At 39.0% G+C, this 17,170-nt stretch overlaps 1 protein-coding gene across 1 annotated transcript; it reads left to right on the top strand.

The window, feature by feature from the left end:
• The first annotated feature begins 287 nt into the window (after nucleotides 1-287).
• On the top strand, nucleotides 288-1,025 carry LOC148779055 (uncharacterized). The gene has a single exon (XM_088856584.1). It carries the CDS (start codon nucleotides 288-290, stop codon nucleotides 1,023-1,025), a length of 738 nt encoding a protein of 245 aa, XP_088712710.1.
• Nucleotides 1,026-17,170: the final 16,145 nt, after the last annotated feature.

Raw genomic sequence — 17,170 nt, forward strand, 5'->3', positions numbered from 1 at the left:
CTCTTGATGAGTCACTCGGAACGCTCCTAGCGTAGAACAATGATGGGAGGAAAGAGACAGCACTCTATTATTTCAGCCGCAGGATGCAAGGAGCCAAAAAGAATTACCCTCCCATCGAAAAGATGTGCCTAGCCCTAATTTTCACAGTACAGAAGCTCCACCATTATTTGCTAGGTCACGAGGTCAAGTTAATCTTCAAGGCTGACCCGGTCAAGTTCCTTATGACTCAGCCATGCCTGTCAGGACGTTTGGCCAAGTGGGCATTATTGTTGATGGAGTTCGACATCATGTATATGCCACAGAAGGCAATCAAAGGTCAAGCCTTAGCAGACATTCTCGCAGCTCACCCAGTCCCTTTGAAATCTCCCCTATCAAGTGATCTACTAGATGAAGAAGATTTCTGTATGGCACTAACTCAACCGTGGGAGATGTACTCCGACGGAGCATTCCAGTCTGATAGAGGAGGCGCTGGAGTCGTATTCCCGACCCTCGATGGAGGAATGATTCCTCTATCCTTCTCACTGATAGAGGCATCCTCCCATAACGAAGCCGAATATCAGGCCCTCATGATCGGGTTGGAGATCGCCCAAGAGCTAGACCTAGAGCAGCTAAGCATCTTCGGTGATTCTGAACTCGTCATCAGGCAGCTTAAAGGGATTTATGACGTAACGAAGGATACTCTCAAGCCTTTTCATGGCACGGCCAAAACTTATATGACCCAGTTTGATGATTTATCCCTGAGTCATATCCCTAAAAGGCTAAACTGGCAAGCCTATGTGCTCTCAAAGCTCGCGGCCACCATTCAACTGTCTTCATCAGGGCCCACGCCAGTTTGGGTAACAGAATTGAGGCATGTCGACTTCAGAACTAAAGTTGATGCAGATGATGAGAGGGATGTCTTCCCTGAATGCCTGCCTTACCAATTCGGAGCACTCCTTACAGTTAAGGATTTTATTAAGGCAGAGCAGGAAATATCTCGAAGCAAAGAATCCAAAGCTGAGCAGCAAGAACTTGAATTCTTCTAGCCGATGTGCGCAGAGGTAGAAGAAGTGAAAGACTTGAGGGAGCCTATCCTGAATTTCGTAAAGCATGGAAGGCTGCTTGAGGATCAAGCAGAACGCAACGACATATGATGGATGTCCACCAAGTACACCCTTCTCGATGGGGATGTTCTCTTTCGCTGATCATTTGACGGAATCCTCCTCAGATGTGTCAACACACAAGAAGCAAGAAAAGTACTCAAAGAATTGCATTCGGGTATCTGCGGGCTGCATTAGCCTGGCCCCAAGATCTACGAACACATACGCAGACTCGGCTATTACTGGCCTTCAACGGTCGCTGATGCCCAAAACTATGTTAAAAGATGCTACGTTTTTCAGATACACTCAAACCTCATTCATCAACCCCCGGAGCCTCTCCATCCTACAGTAACATCATGGCCTTTTTCCCAGTGGGGTATGGATATTGAACCCATCGACCCTCCTTCTGCCTTGGGTTATTCTGCATTCTAGTAGCCACAAATTACTTTTCCAAGTGGGCCAAGGTGTCCCCTCTCAAACAGATTCTAGGGACCACTTTGGCCAACTTCATGCGTCACCACATTATATACCGTTTTGGGGTTTCGGATTGAATAATCTTTGATAATGGCCCTCAATTCAGAAACCATTACGTTGATCACCTAGTCAACCAGTTCCGCTTTGAGTGGAAATACTCGACAATGTACTACCCTCGAGTCAACGGGTTAGCTGGGGCATTCAACAAAACCCTGTGTGGGGTGCTCTGGAAGTCAGTTTCAAAGTCAATGAAGAATTGGCACGAAAATCTACCTGAAGCTCTCTGGGGCTATCGGACCACCACACGAAATACTACAAACTCTACCCCTTATTCCTTAGTCTACGGAGGTGAAGCGATTTTACCTTTCGAAGTTCAAATACCTTTACTCCGTGTTGCTATATATCAGGGACTAATCAGAGATGAAAGGGTCATGCTCCGATATCAGGAGTTGGATGCCCTTGATGAAAAGAGACTAGAGGCCCAACAAAACCTCGAGCTCAACTAGGGGAGAATGAAGAAAGCCTTTGACAAATATGTCAAGGTTCGCTCCTTTGTCCGTGGAGACCTACTCTTAGCAGTTAAGAGACCAATTGTCATGCATGGGTGCCGCAAAAGAAAATTCGAACCTAAGTGGGAAGGCATGTTCATAGTAAAAAAGGTCACACCAAACGGGGCCTTTATACTGGCAAACTCGGACGGAGGAGAGGCAATGCCTCCTATCAATGGACAATACCTAAAGAAGTACTATCCCTGATGTATCCCTAAAATGCGGTACGTGCAATAAAAAGAAGAAAATGGAAAAGAAGAATATTAAGCTAGCTCAAAAGAAGTTCATTTCTTTCATTGCATTAAAGAGAGTTACAAGCCACAATCAAAATCCCATTACTAGGGAAATTACAAAGCTCTTGCATTTGAGGATAAGAGGACGATTACAAGCCTGCAGAACAAACCTCTTGCATCTAAGGACAAGAGGACAGTTACGAGCCAAAAAGAAATGCTCTCCTCATTAAGAAGAAGCAAAACCACCAAAGAAGATGGTTACAAGCCAAAAAGAAGAAGCCAACCATTCCTGAGTCAGCTTCAATTCATCTGACAAGGTATGGCTAGCTTTCAAGGAGCCGGCCCATGATAGATTCCCTTCCTCCAATATACCACGGCAAGGCCTCCTCATTTGCCATCACTCTTGACCCCCACAAGGTATCCCCATCCATGGTCCTCACCGTGTGCAACTCGATGTCACGTGAGATCATCGCCGCACGCAACTCAACACCGTGTGCATCCATCGCCGTGCGCAACATAATGTTGCCTTCTATCATCACCATGGGCAAGCCAACACCGCACGAGACCATTGCCGTAAGCGGCATGCTCCCTATCATGGCTATCACCACGTGTGGCCTAGGGATGCATGAAGGCAACTCTGTATGTGACTTAATATCATCCATGCCCTTGAAGTGCCTTGGTTCCCACTGTTCCCGATTTTCGTGGGGCATTGACTCCCATGCCTTTTGGTTTCCCCAAGCTGACGGTCCACCTTCTCATGACCTTTCACCTTCCCAGCAACCCTTCGGGTTTCGACGGAAAAACCTCTCAATCCGCTGAGAATGCCCGTCTGCTGTCTTTCCTCTTGCCAACAGTCAGGAAAATAGAAAAACCATTGAAATCTGCATAATGTCTCCCTGTGGCGCTGTGGGTCTCCCTTCTCCATGTTTACGCACTTCAGCAGCTTGCCACGAACTCACCGAAATTCCATTGAGTTTCTGGTGAGACCACTACTGCTCCTTCTTCTCTTCCAGAAACCAGACGACTGTCAGATCCCCTGAGCAAGGATTCTGTGTAAAGAGGGAAAAAAGCCCTTAATCAAGGCCCCCCACCACTAGCCATACAAAAAAAATATGACAGATTGGGAAGGAAGTCTCCAAGCAAAGCCCCCGACTTTCGACACATCTGGATTCTGATAATATTGGGAAGGAAGCCCTTAAGCAAGGCCCCCAATTGTTGGAACAAAAAATGCCACTAGATTGGGATCAAACCCCAAAGGCACCCACCAGTTGGCTCATTAGGAAGTATAATTGAGTTGGGATAGTAAGCCCTTACACAAGGCACCCGGTTAGCATGCTCCTCCAGAAAATGGATTCTAGCAGTATTAAGTTATCAAGCCCTTAAAAGGCCCCCAATCGCTAGAATCCACTTCGGTCATCCCTCAGGGAAGAAGCTTTGCATGGTCTCCCCCTCAAGGATTGTGTTGATGCTGATGATAAAGAAGAAAAAGATTGTTAAGAGATCATAAAAACACCTTAATAAGGATTCGAAAGACGAGCTTTGGCAAGGTTTTGTTCTGAATGTTATACTTCTTGCTTCTGTTAAAGAGTAGCATACAACAGACAAGTTGTTATACGTCATTTTTACATACTTATATCTTCGAGGAAAATAAGGTGAAAGCCGATAGTAACCTGGTCTCGTCAGTGCCCAAGACTCCATCAGACCATGGGAACACTATAACAAGAAGCCTAAAATTGGGCGACCTTTGAAGAAGTGTTATAATGACATCAAATTGCAAGAGAGAGTAGTTTTTGATACCCTAAGGATACCTACAAAGTTTCGTCACGTTCTGATGAGTTTTGATATGACCAAGGTGAAACTTGGTTTTCAAATCCAATTCCTATCATGCTGAAAATGAATCTTATAACTATAGCCATCTTTTCTGGATCTCAAAATAGTATCAGACCACCGCCATTGGATCTGAAACGTCAAAAAACCTTAGGTACCAAATTTTGGTTCAAACGGACCCTCCGGGACCATTCTGGGCCTAACTTACCATAAAAGGGTGGGTTTGACATTATTGTGGGGGTCTTGGTGAACCAGTTTCTATTTATGGAAACTGTGTTTTCTCATTTTGGAATGATTTTTAAATGCTCATAACTTGCTCATTTTGAGTCCAATTAAGCTCAAATTCGGACACGAGCGAGATCTCAAGGACCCGGTCATTTTGACATATGACAAGCGTCATGGTGTGGCCCGAAACGAGAGAATTTCTATAGAGAAGATGGGGATCGAAACATGAAAATTTAGATTTTATAAAAAAGAACATCCAATTCTTTGAAAGGTCATAGCTCAAGATCCCGATGTCGGATCGTTGCAAGCAAGGGTCCGTTGGGACCATGCTTTGAAGAGCTACAATTTGATAGAATTCTTGTGTATGATCGGAGGCCGGAAGACACAAATTTTACTATCCAAAATGGCATACTTTTGCAGTAGTTGGAATCCCATTTTCTGACGACTTCCCAAAATTTGAATGTACTTAAACGAAAACCAAAATGAATCAAATTTATTGCAAACTGATTGTGTTAGTGTCCTCTTCAATTTGTGATCAAAATAAAAGCTTGGAAGGTCATAGATCGTACCAGATTGGTGGTCAAAGAATTACAAAGTTTAGGGGCTTGGCAGGATTTAGGGTTCTCTCTTAAAAGTTCGTTTCAAGACGATCAAATGGTATCAAAACATGCGCAATAGTTCAAGCATTGATTCTATGACAATTGATCACCCAAATTACCACTGTAGATGTGAAAAAAAGCTCTCAAGGCCTAGCAATGGCATGAAGTTCCTCATAGAGGGATGGTTTTGTCATTTGGTGAAAAGTGCTTAGGGGTATTTTGGTCATTTTGTCCAAAAATCAGATTAATATTTTAATTCATAAAATGTGTATTTTTGATAATTTTGGGTCTTTTTAAATATTTCACCCTTTTTTAGTGGTTGCTTTACATAAGGAAACTCAAGTAATTTGTAATTGCTCTCTTAGTCATTTGTAAGGCTTGAACGTTTGGTCATTTGCAATCAAATTCTTGAGCATTTTTTAGTGAAGTTCTTGAAGTCTTAGCTTTTTCTTTTTCTTTGTTTGCAAGTTCAAGGTTCAAGAAGAGAGGAGAGAGAAACATTTTTTAGAGAGAGAAACTACCCCTAAAACCCCACACTTCCTAGAAACCCAAAGTTCCAACTACCTTAGGATTTCCAATTCCCAACACCATACTCCCTAGGATTCTTAACTTCCATATACCCCTAGAATCCCTAGCTCCCAACCCTACACCATACCCCAACCTAATCCACTTAGACCCTAGACCCCAACATTGACCTAAGCCCAAGACCTCTCTCTCTCATGTGCTTGCAAAGGGGCCAATGGATGCACACCTAGGCTCATGATCATCCTAGATCCACTCTCTCCTCTCTCTATCTCTCTTCTTTCTTGCTCTCTCTTCTCTCTCTCTTCTTTCTTTCCTTCTCTCTCTCTTGCTTGGACTTAGGGTAGGTCTGAGCCCTCACTCACCCTCTCTCTTTCTCTCTCTTCCCTCTCTCACGTCCAAACTTCTAGACCCGCACCTAGGGTGGTCCCAGCACTCTCCTATCTCCTCACTCTACTCTCTTACTTGTCCACTCTCCTATCTCCTCACTTCGCTCACTCACTCATCCTCCCTATCTCTCTCACCCCTTCACCCGCCCGCCCTCATCTCTCTCACCTTCACTCATCTGTCCTCATCTCTCACCCACTATGTATGCCCTCATCTCTCTCACCCTCACCCATTCACCCTCATACACCCTCATCTCTCTCACCCTCACTTGTCCGCCCTCATACTCCCTCATCTCTCCCACCCCTTTACCTATTGCCCTCATCTTTCTCACCTTCACTCGTCCACCCTCATCTGCCCTCATCTCTCACCCACTCCGTCCACCCTCATATGCTCTCATCTCTCTCACCCTCACCCGTCTGCCCTCATATGCCCTCATCTCTCTCACCCCTTCACCTATCTGCCCTCATCTCTCTCACCTTCACTCGTCCGCCCTCATCCATCCTCATCTCTCACTCACTTTGTCTGCCCTCATCTCTCTCACCCTCACCCGTCTGCCCTCCTCTCTCACCCACTCCATCTGCCCTTCATCTCTCTCACCTTCACCCGTTCGACCTCATCTCTGTCACCTTCACCCGTTCAACCTCATCTCTCACCCACTCCGTCTGCCCTCATCTCTCTCACTTTCACCCGTCCACCCTCATCCGCTCTCATATCTCACCCACTCCATCCGCCCTCACGCACCTCACATCCCTGTCTACCCCCATCATCTCACGCACCTCACACCTCTCTGACATGCACATCTCTCCATCCTCTTTCTCATGCCAACGCATCCATCCACCTCTCTCACCCTCACACCTCCATCTGCTCTCTCACACCCACATCTCCATTCTCTCTCTCATTTCCACACCTCCATGTCTTAACCTCCATCCACCCCGATCTCTTGCACCTCCCTTGTCTGCCCTTATCTCTTTATCTGCCCCCATCTCCTTACCACCCTTGTCCACCCCTGTCTCTTCACCTTCTCTATCTATCCATATCTCCTCACTACCCTATCTGCCCCTCTCTTACTTATATGCCCTATTGTTGATCCCATCAACTCTCTCTTTCATTCTCTTCTCTCTAAATCATACTTTTAATACCTCATTTACTTTACTTTATCTTCGTACTTTGTAATTCTTCTATCTCTCTCTTTTACTTGTCGCTTCTTGAGAACTCGACGCGGGGTCATCCTGAGATAGTGCCCTAGGGCTCTAACTCTTAGTTTGCTACTTTAACTACCATCTCGTACAATAAAGTCGAGTCATAAGGGATGTTGATTCTCTTACACTCAGTCAATCGGGTTGGGGTCATATTGAACCGGTTTTCTTTAGAGTTCTGACCCTTTCGGTACTCTAACCACCAAATCAGATAGTGTTTGGGTTGTGAGAAGCTTCCTTCTCTTACACTTTCTTCTCCCATTTAACCACTTTTAGGGAGACTCTTTGGTTTAGTGACATAGTTATAGACTCAGTCTTGTAACTCTATTTTCCAAACCCTCCTGTTATTAGGCTTCGAGCCTAGTACTTTCGTTGTCTCTAGTAATACCTATTAGGAGAGGTTACGCCAAGAGGCTACCTGATTGTCTTTGGGTCATCTCTTCAATTCTTCTAGCTTCTTCTTCTTCTCTCTTCTAAACCCCATTCACACAATCTCATTCTTTTCTTTCTTATCTTTTTAATCACTCTAGCCCCAAAACTAAAGCCATAGGTAAATTAGAGAGGAGTACATTCTATTTAGATTCCATTACCAGTTCTTCAAGAAAGAGTCCCGGTGAGATATCGAGTTTCAAGAGGGGCTACTAGACAATCGGAGGGCTTTCGTTCATTGATCTAAGCGGGCATTAGCCCGGCCTTCTCCCACGAACTCAAACCGCGGTGAGGTAGGTGCTCGAGTCTACCCCTTCATCGCTTTAAAATATTCTCACAAGTGGGACATACCCATTCGCACATGACACATGAGCCACACATGCGTTTGCGAGGTACCACGCGGTTGTTTGAGAGGGGGTCTACAGGACCGAGTGCCCGAGGGAGCACGGGCGAGGCGGATCCATGCCCAACTATATATATATATATATATATATATATATATATATATATATATATATATATATATATATATATATCGGGTTAGCTCGCTCGCGCACCCCTTTGAGATGAACCGAATGGCAATCATGAAAAGTTCAAATTCCAACAGTTGGTTTAACGAGTTGCACCTTTTACGAAAAAAGCTCTGGCCATTTGAAAAACGAGGTTACCAGTGGGTACGCTATCATCACAGCGTCTTAAAAAGGGAGCCTCTTGCTCTCTTTCTCCAAGATTTTTTCTCTCCTACTTCTTAAAATAAAGAATGCACTCTCTCTCTTCCTCATGATCTCTCTCTCTCTTCTACTTCCCCCAATTTCCAGACGCCCTCTCTCTCACTCTGGTCACGCCCTTCTCCTTCTCTCTGCTCGGGCCAATTGTTGTTCTTGTTGTCGCCCTCTTGCTGCTCGCCGAAAGAAGCCACCCTCGGCTCTCTTCACTGTGCCTCTCTACACCCTCGGCTCTCTTCACTGTGCCTCTTTGCAGCCCACCCCATCTGTAAAGATTCTCTCTCTTACTGTATTTGTTTGAGATTTATAGTGTTGCAAAAACCCCAATATCTCTATTCATCTCATCAAATGCTGGACATTAAAAGCATCATTGGAAACTTCAGTATAGTATTGAAGTTTTAGCTTCTATGATGAGAAATCTTTTTCTCTCTGTATTTCTTGTCGATTATTGATTCTACAATTTTTGTCCTGAAAATGCATAAATTAAGCTTCATTTGATTTTCTGTTTTCTCTGAGGTTGGGATTCTTTTTTTCCTTTCATACCCTATCTATTGTTTTTTTATTGTTATTTTCAATATGACCTTTCACAAAATAGGATAGAATGAAAGAGATGGCTGAGGTTTTCATGTGTGCTGATGTTTCCCAAAATTTTATGCTTTTTCATTGTATAATACGAAGTCCCTTTTTTATGCCTGTTTTTTTTATTTTTATGCTGATTTTTCTCATAGCATGTTTTTGCTCTTATTTGTGTTTTGAAATTCCAAACTTATTTTTCTTAGAAATATTTTTCTCAGAACATGTTGTTGCTCTTAATAACTTCACATAGGCCTCCCAAGCTGACCTGATTGTCATCCTCCTCCCATCAAATCCAAAATCAGACTGGGCAATGAATTTTTTTATCTGTCTATAGATTACTGTTAATTGTTTAATTCCCCATTTTACCCTATCCCTACTGAACCTAGGACCATGTTGGGCAGACACAAGGGAGCCTCTATCCATGCATTCCTTGAGAACAACCCATCAATCCTCATACCTTTATCCACTTACTCTATCATGAGCTCCATTAGGGTATCATCCTAGTGGGGATTCCATTGGAGTGTCATCCCGTTGGGAAGTTCATACATCACTATTTAACCAATAAACTCAAATGACATCTAAGTGCTGAATGGTATCATGAAATATCATCATATACGTTTCAATTAGCATTGGATGGCCTAATGCCCTAGGCAATATTTGTCCACAGTTAAGTGCAGAGTCCTATGTTTTGGTTACAGTAGATGTGTATGTATGAGTTTTTTGTTAAGACTTATAAAGGGATTTTGCGTATATATATATATATATATATATATATATATATATATATATATATATATATATATATATATATATATATATATATATATATATATCGGGTTAGCCAGCTCGCGCACCCCTTTGAGATGAACCGAATGGAAAATGATGAAAAGTTCAAAATCCAACAGTTGGTTTAGCGAGTTGCACGTTTTACGAAAAAATCTCTGGCCATTTGAAAAACGAGGTTACCAGTGGGTACGCTATCATCACAACGTCTTAAAAAGGGAGCCTCTCGCTCTCTTTCTCCTAGATTTTCTCTCTCCTACTTAAAATAGAGAATGCACTCTCTCTCTTCCTCATGATCTCTCTCTCTCTCTTCTACTTCCCCCAATTTCCAGACGCCCTCTCTCTCACTCTGCTCACGCCCTTTTCTTTCTCTCTGCTCGGGCCGCTTGTTGTTCTTGTTGTCGCCCTCTTGCTGCGCGCCGAAAGAAGCCACCCTCGGCTCTCTTCATTGTGCCTCTCTGCAGCCCAACTCTCTTCACTGTGCCTCTCTACTGCCCAGTTCTCTTCACTGTGCCTCTTTGTAGCCCACCCCATCTGTTAAGATTCTCTCTCTTACTGTATTTGTTTGAGATTTATAGTGTTGCAAAAACCCCAATATCTCTATGCATCAGATCTCAGAAGCTCATCAAATGCTTGACATTAAAAGCATCATTGGAAACTTCAGTATAGTATTGAAGTTTTAGCTTCTATGATGAGAAATCTTTTTCTCTCTGTATTTCTTGTCGATTATTGATTCTACAATTTTTGTCCTGAAAATGCAAAGATTAAGCTTCATTTGATTTTCTGTTTTCTCTGAGGTTGGGATTCTTTTTTCCTTTCATACCCTATCTATTGTTTTTTTATTGTTATTTTCAATATGATCTTTCACAAAATAGGATAGAATGAAATAGATGGCTGAGGTTTTCATGTGTGCTGATGTTTCCCAAAATTTTATGCTTTTTTATTGTATAATACGAAGTCCTTTTTTTATGCCTGCTTTTTTTTATTTTTATGCTGATTTTTCTCATAGCATGTTTTTTCTCTTATTTGTGTTTTGAAATTCCAAACTTATTTTTCTTAGAAATATTTTTCTCAGAACATGTTGTTGCTCTTAATACCTTCACATAGGCCTCCCAAGCTGACCTGATTGTCATCCTCCTCCCATCAAATCCAAAATCAGACTGGGCAATGAATTTTTTTATCTGTCTATAGATTACTGTTAATTGTTTAATTCCCCATTTTACCCTATCCCTACTGAACCCAGGACCATGTTGGGCAGACACAAGGGAGCCTTTATCCATACATTCCTTGAGAACAACCCATCAATCCTCATACCTTTATCCACTTGCTCTATCATGAGCTCCATTAGGGTATCATCCTAGTGGGGAGTCTATTGGAGTGTCATCCCGTTGGGAAGTTCATACATCACTATTTAACCAATAAACTCAAATGATATGTAAGTGCTGAATGGTATCATGAAATATCATCTAATACGTTTCAATTAGCATTGGATGGCCTAATGCCCTTGGCAATATTTGTCCACAGTTAAGTGCAAAGTCCTTCTGTTTTGGCTGCAGTAGATGTGTACGTATGAGTTTTTTGCTCAGACTTATATGGGGCTTTTGCTTGCATACGAATATATTTGAGTATATTTGGTCTTGATTTCATAAAAAGCAGTTCATGATCCAAAGTATAAAACTGAGTATAATTCTCAACGTAATATTTGTTTGTTAAAGAATAAATTTTTTGCTCAGAATAAGATTTTTCTCAGAATATTTGTTTGTTAAAGAATAGGTTTTTTGCTCAGAACATGTCTTTGTTCAAGAATAGGTGTTTGCTCAGAATATTTCTTTGTTAATTGATATTTATGCTGATTTTTCTCAAAATAGGTTTTCTCTCAGAATAGGATTTTGCTCGGAATGTTTGTTTGTTAAACAATAGATTTTTCTCTCAGAAAATGTCTTTGTTCAAGAACAGGTTTTTGCTCCGAATATTTCTTTGTTTATTGATACCTATTCTGATTTTTCTCAGAGTAGTTTTTTGCTCTTATTTGTTGGTTAATTGATATTTATGCTAATATTTGGAGGCTCAATAAGTTAGGTAAGTTTAATTATTGGTAAAAGATTGGATTTTACTAAAAAATGAAAATGAAGAGTGGTAAATGCTTTCACGAATGCTGCAATTTAACTAAATTGGTATTTCTTATATTTTAGAAGAAAAACTGGATTTTTTCTATATCTTGTGTTGGTTCAGCTAGGATGTAGGTCTTATGGTGTTTGATTTTCTACGTTTTTTTTTTGTCTCTTCAGATAAGTGGTTATCTATTTGTTCTACTTATTTGGTTATAATTGAATGGACTTTTGTCATAGCTTTTGAGTTGGTTCTATAAGACGTTTTTGACGGATAGTTCTTATTGGTTGATAGTTTTATTGCCATGCCCTTTTCCTAGTAGCCACATAATGCTGAATATATAAATTCTGCATGTGGCATATTATTTTCCTCTAAATCATCAGTTTAGCTCCCATTCCTGTGCTTTGGTCACTTTGAATCCATTTGAAAGTTTGGTATTTTATATCCAAGCTATGATTTGGATCCTTATTGATAAAAAATAGGCTAGTTTAATAAATTTTTTCTCTGTATTTTGTGGTAGAGACGCTTGCATTTTGACAATGGTTAAGCTATTTTGAGCTCAAGTTATCTTTTAACTACTAGGTAATTTTAGAAGAAAAGCTGGTTTTTTGCTATATCACTTGTGTTGGTTCAGCTAGGATGTGGGTCTTATTGTGTTTAATTCTCTACATTTTTTATTTTTTATTTCCCCAGATAAGTGGTTATCTATTTGTTCCACGTATTTGGTTATAATTGAATGGACTTTTGTCATAGCTTTTGAGTTGGTTCTATGAGAGGCTTTTGGCACATAGTTCTTATTGGTTGATAGTTTTATTGCCATGCCCTTTTCCTAGTGGCCACATAATGCTGAATATATAAAAGTTTGCATGTTGCATAAATTTTTCCTCTAAAACATCAGTTTAGACCCATTTCTGTGCTTTGGTCACTTTGGATCCATTTGAATGTTTGGTATTTATTATTCAAGCTATGATTGGGATCTTTATTGATAACAAATAGGCTTGTTTAATAGATTTTTGCTCTGTATTTTTTGGTAGAGACGCCTACATTTTGACAATGGTTAAGCCCTTTTGAGCTCAAGTTATCTTTTAACTGCTAGGTAATTTTAGAAGAAAAGCTGGTTTTTTGCTATATTACTTGTGTTGGTTCAGTTAGGATGTGGGTCTTATTGTATTTGATTCTCTACATTTTTTTATTTTTTTTTCCCCAGATAAGTGGTTATCTATTTGTTCCACTTATTTGGTTATAATTGAATGGACTTTTTTCGTTTCATTTGAGTTGGTTCTATGAGAGGTTTTTGGCATATGGTTCTTAATGGTTGATAGTTTTATTGCCATGCCCTTTTCCTAGTTGCCACATAATGCTGAATATATAAAATTTTTCATGTTTCATAATGTTTTCCTCTAAATTATCAGTTTAGACCCATTCCTGTGCTTTGGTCACTTTGGATCCATTTGAAAGTTTGGTATTTTATATCCAAGCTATGATTTTGATCCTTATTGATAAAAAATAGGCTTGTTTAATAGATTTTTGCTCTATATTTTGTGGTAGAGATGCCTGCATTTTGACAATGCTTAAGCCCTTTTCAGCTCAAGTTATCTTTTAACTACTAGGTAATTTTAAAACCAACCAAACAGTTGGTTTGGGAATACTCTATGCTCTTAGGCCCATATGTTCAGAAGGATAATTTCGAGTTTTATGGCATTCAAAAATTTGTAATGAACTTCAAATTGTAATGAACTTCAAATTGGGAATGTTCTATGTTCAAGCATAAATTATTATTGCTTATAGAAGTAGCCATTTGTCTCTTTTCTGAATATAGACTCGTTCATTCTGACCTTGTATAGAACATTTTGTTTAAGCATATGGCTACTGCTCGAGATATTTTTATTGCATGGAGCTTAGATGTTCTTTTAACATTGATTAAAAACTGCTTGCACATGCATATTTCCTGTAAAAATACTAATAAGGTTGCCTATAAAATAAAATAAAAAAAAAAGAAACACTTTGGAGAAGATTCTTAGCAATGATATAGATTTTATTTGCATATATATTGATTTGCATGTAGTGGATATGTTTATTAGAATACTGAGCCATGCGAGTTGGAAATCTTACCAAAGCTCATATTATGAGCATACAGATATGATCTGAAATAAACTCTTGGGATTGTCCTGTTCAATCTCACATAAGTGTTAGATTTGCAAAAACCACCTTTCTAATTAAAAATCATGCATTCATTAGGCAAAAACTACATGTCTCTTCTGGTATGAAATTATGAATTGGTTGCAGGATTTGTCTTCAACTGTAATTCATCCCCCACTAATGAATATGCCTATACGGGATAGAATTGTTAGTTACTTATTTGCCATTCTTCTATTGTGAACCTCAACGTATAAATTATTTTCTACAATGAGCTGTTCATTGAAGGAGATTTTTCTTTTGTTTGCCTTTCTACATTTATAGCATCTTGTCTATATGAACTGGTAAGATTAGGATTGCTTTGAAGTGGGTACCAATTTCAAATGCCAGCATTTATTAAAAAATTTATGCACACAATAACTATTATGATATGGATGAATTTTATGATTTCTATAAGGTGCACTACCCATTGTTAACCATCTCAAATAAGGTAAGTGGATTGAATAGTTATGATGAAGTTTGTAATATATTCTTTGTGACTTCTTTATAGAATAGATCTCGACAATCAATTCCCTCCAAGGATTTGTAAACGCAAACTAGGATGTGGTCGTATGCACGTGTTTATATCAAAGACACACGATAACTATAATAGGCATTTCTATAAATGCTCTAACTGGAAGGTATATAATATTCATTCATTAATATAATGTAGAAGTATTTTGGTGTTTATTTGTAAGCATATTTGTAAAACACATTTATCTTATTGTGTTAACTACTAGAAAGAGACTGGATGCGGCTATCTAGAGCGGTGTGATGAAATTTTAGGTGAAGATAGGAAGCCTATGGCTAAAATGTTCGTCTCTTAGAGGTCAGATGCTAGGGTTGTTGATGGAGTAAATGCAGCTTTATCAGAAAAAGATAAACACAAAACAGTTGTAATGGTCACTGAGAAAGCAAACATTCAAACAATTACTCTCATATGTGTAATTTTATTTATGATATTGATGTTTGCCCTCTTTATTTTTGTAAAAAGAATGGGTATATACATTATGATATCTATATACTTATAGTTGTATACACTTATATTTATCTATCTTTTATGGAACAACAATGTTCAGTTCAATATATTTTGTACATTAATGTAATTTGGAACTATTTATCTTAGGCATCTAATATTCTTAAGTAGTTTGAATCTCTCTCTCTCATGCATAAGATATTCTTAAGTAGTTTGAGTGGTGAATAATTTTTTTTCCATCAGATATTGTAAGTGGTTTGAGTAGTGAATAATTTATTTTGCATCAGATATTGTAAGTGGTTTGAGTGGTGAATAATTTATTTTGTTATAGTACATCGTGAATGATTTGGTATTGAATTTTTGGTGGTTTTGTAGTTTTGTGGCTTGAATATTTTCATAAATTGAATCGGTTATAATTTGAGTGCAGGAGACCAGGGATAATTGAATCCGATAATTGAAAACCACATATTTGCACTGCTTACTGCTCGAATTCACCTTGTTTCTCTCTTTAGATCTTCTCTCGACATTATTTCTTTCTATGGCCAATCTCCAACTCGTTCCTATCTAAGGCTACTATCGTGTTTCCCTCTCTAAAAGTACTGTCTGCAAAGGCCACCATTGTCATAATAGTAGTGAAACATGAAAAGGTTGTAAATCGCTTAGGTCAAATTCTTCTTACCAATTTTGTTTGGATTTTCAATGGGTCATTGTTTACTTGAAGAATCAGATTCAGTGGCATCTCACTCTCTCAATAAGGTTGTGAGGGATACCAGAAAAAGGATTTTTAGAAGGCCCAATCAGCTATGTAAGAGTGGAAAAATAACTTCAGTTTTTCTCAACTTTCATATGAAAAAACTTCGCAAGTTTGACATTCAAACTAGCTCCTACCAACTATTTCTTATACTTTTTTCTGTCTGATAATTAACCATCTCTTACACTAATACGATTTACACTACACTATATTGCTCAACACGAAAATTTTCCTTGTCTTCATTTATATTGTTTCCTAACGCTCTATACATTAATAGTTTTTTTGTTACCAATTAAAAGAACTCTGTTTCTTGAACAAGCATGACATCCAATTAATAGAAACAAACATGACATCCAATTAATAGCTTTAGATCCAGAGTCTAGACCCTCATCTCTCTCTCTCTCTCTCTCTCTCTCTCTCTGAACAAATAGAAATCTCTCTCTCTCTCTCTTCCTACTCTCTCTCTCCCTACATATTGTACACTTAAAACGTTTTGAATGACTATTATAATTTGAGCTATAAAAGCAGAAGACAGCAATTGTAAGGAGGATGCTATAAGATTCCAACAACATAAAAACAATTTGAGAAATCACCATTAAGATCACGAGCCTATTTTTCACTCCATATAGAAGTTCAAACTTGTAATGGAACCATTCAACATAAATAATTTAAATCATATACACCAATATAAGAATCATTAAAAGTAAAGTGATGTAAAAGAACCTTCTTCATAGCCAATAAGGATACTACATAACAGTTCATGATCTAAACTAAATTTGATGGAACCAATATGAAATTTCTCCATGATGAGACAAAATATATTGAATACAAATTTGCTTCTTGTCCTAATACTGGATCTACAATCGAGTACAAATTTGCTTCTCAGCATGGTCTCTGACTCCACTTTCTCTCTCGCTCGATACAAGTTTAGGGGGTCCATCAAGCCACGGTGTGCATTTAGCAGGAACAACAATCACCAATGGAGGGTCTATGATCCACCTATATGAATAAAATGCCCTATGTCACAAAACAAGAAATAACAGACAATATTTCATAGCATTCCTAGTCCTGAGTTCACTAATAGTGATTTTGAGTTAATAGTGAATAATTATACATAAGTGCATAGAATGTGCATCCATGCACTTGTTGACTACATGATGGTGGGCTACGATTGAACAATCATACAATTTCATTGTAAGCACAATTACAAAATAAAACTTCAGAATCTAGCAAATGACATCAGTGAACAATCATACATTTTTCATTGTAAGCACAATCACAAAATACAACTTCATAATCTAGCAGATGAAAGCGGTGAACAATCATTCATTTTTCATTGTCTAATATCCACCTATATGAATAAAATGCCCTTTGTCATAAAGAAGAAAATAATAGACACTATTTCATAGCATTCCTAGTCCTGAGTTCACTAATAGTGTTCCTGAGCTGAAAACAGAGCAAAATGAACATATTATCATGTAAGGAAAATCGTACAACACTGTCATAATTTCCATATTAGCATGGAAATGCAATAATAAGTGGCATGCAAGCAGCTA

Source organism: Amborella trichopoda, chromosome 13 (genome assembly GCF_054954075.1).
Source record: "Amborella trichopoda isolate Santa Cruz 75 chromosome 13, AtrichopodaSantaCruz75HAP2 v2.0, whole genome shotgun sequence".
Lineage (NCBI taxonomy): Eukaryota > Viridiplantae > Streptophyta > Magnoliopsida > Amborellales > Amborellaceae > Amborella > Amborella trichopoda.

Bases quoted from the DNA above. Each gene is read 5' to 3' on its own strand.
- LOC148779055 (XM_088856584.1), top strand. From the start codon at position 288: ATGTATATGCCACAGAAGGCAATCAAAGGTCAAGCCTTAGCAGACATT.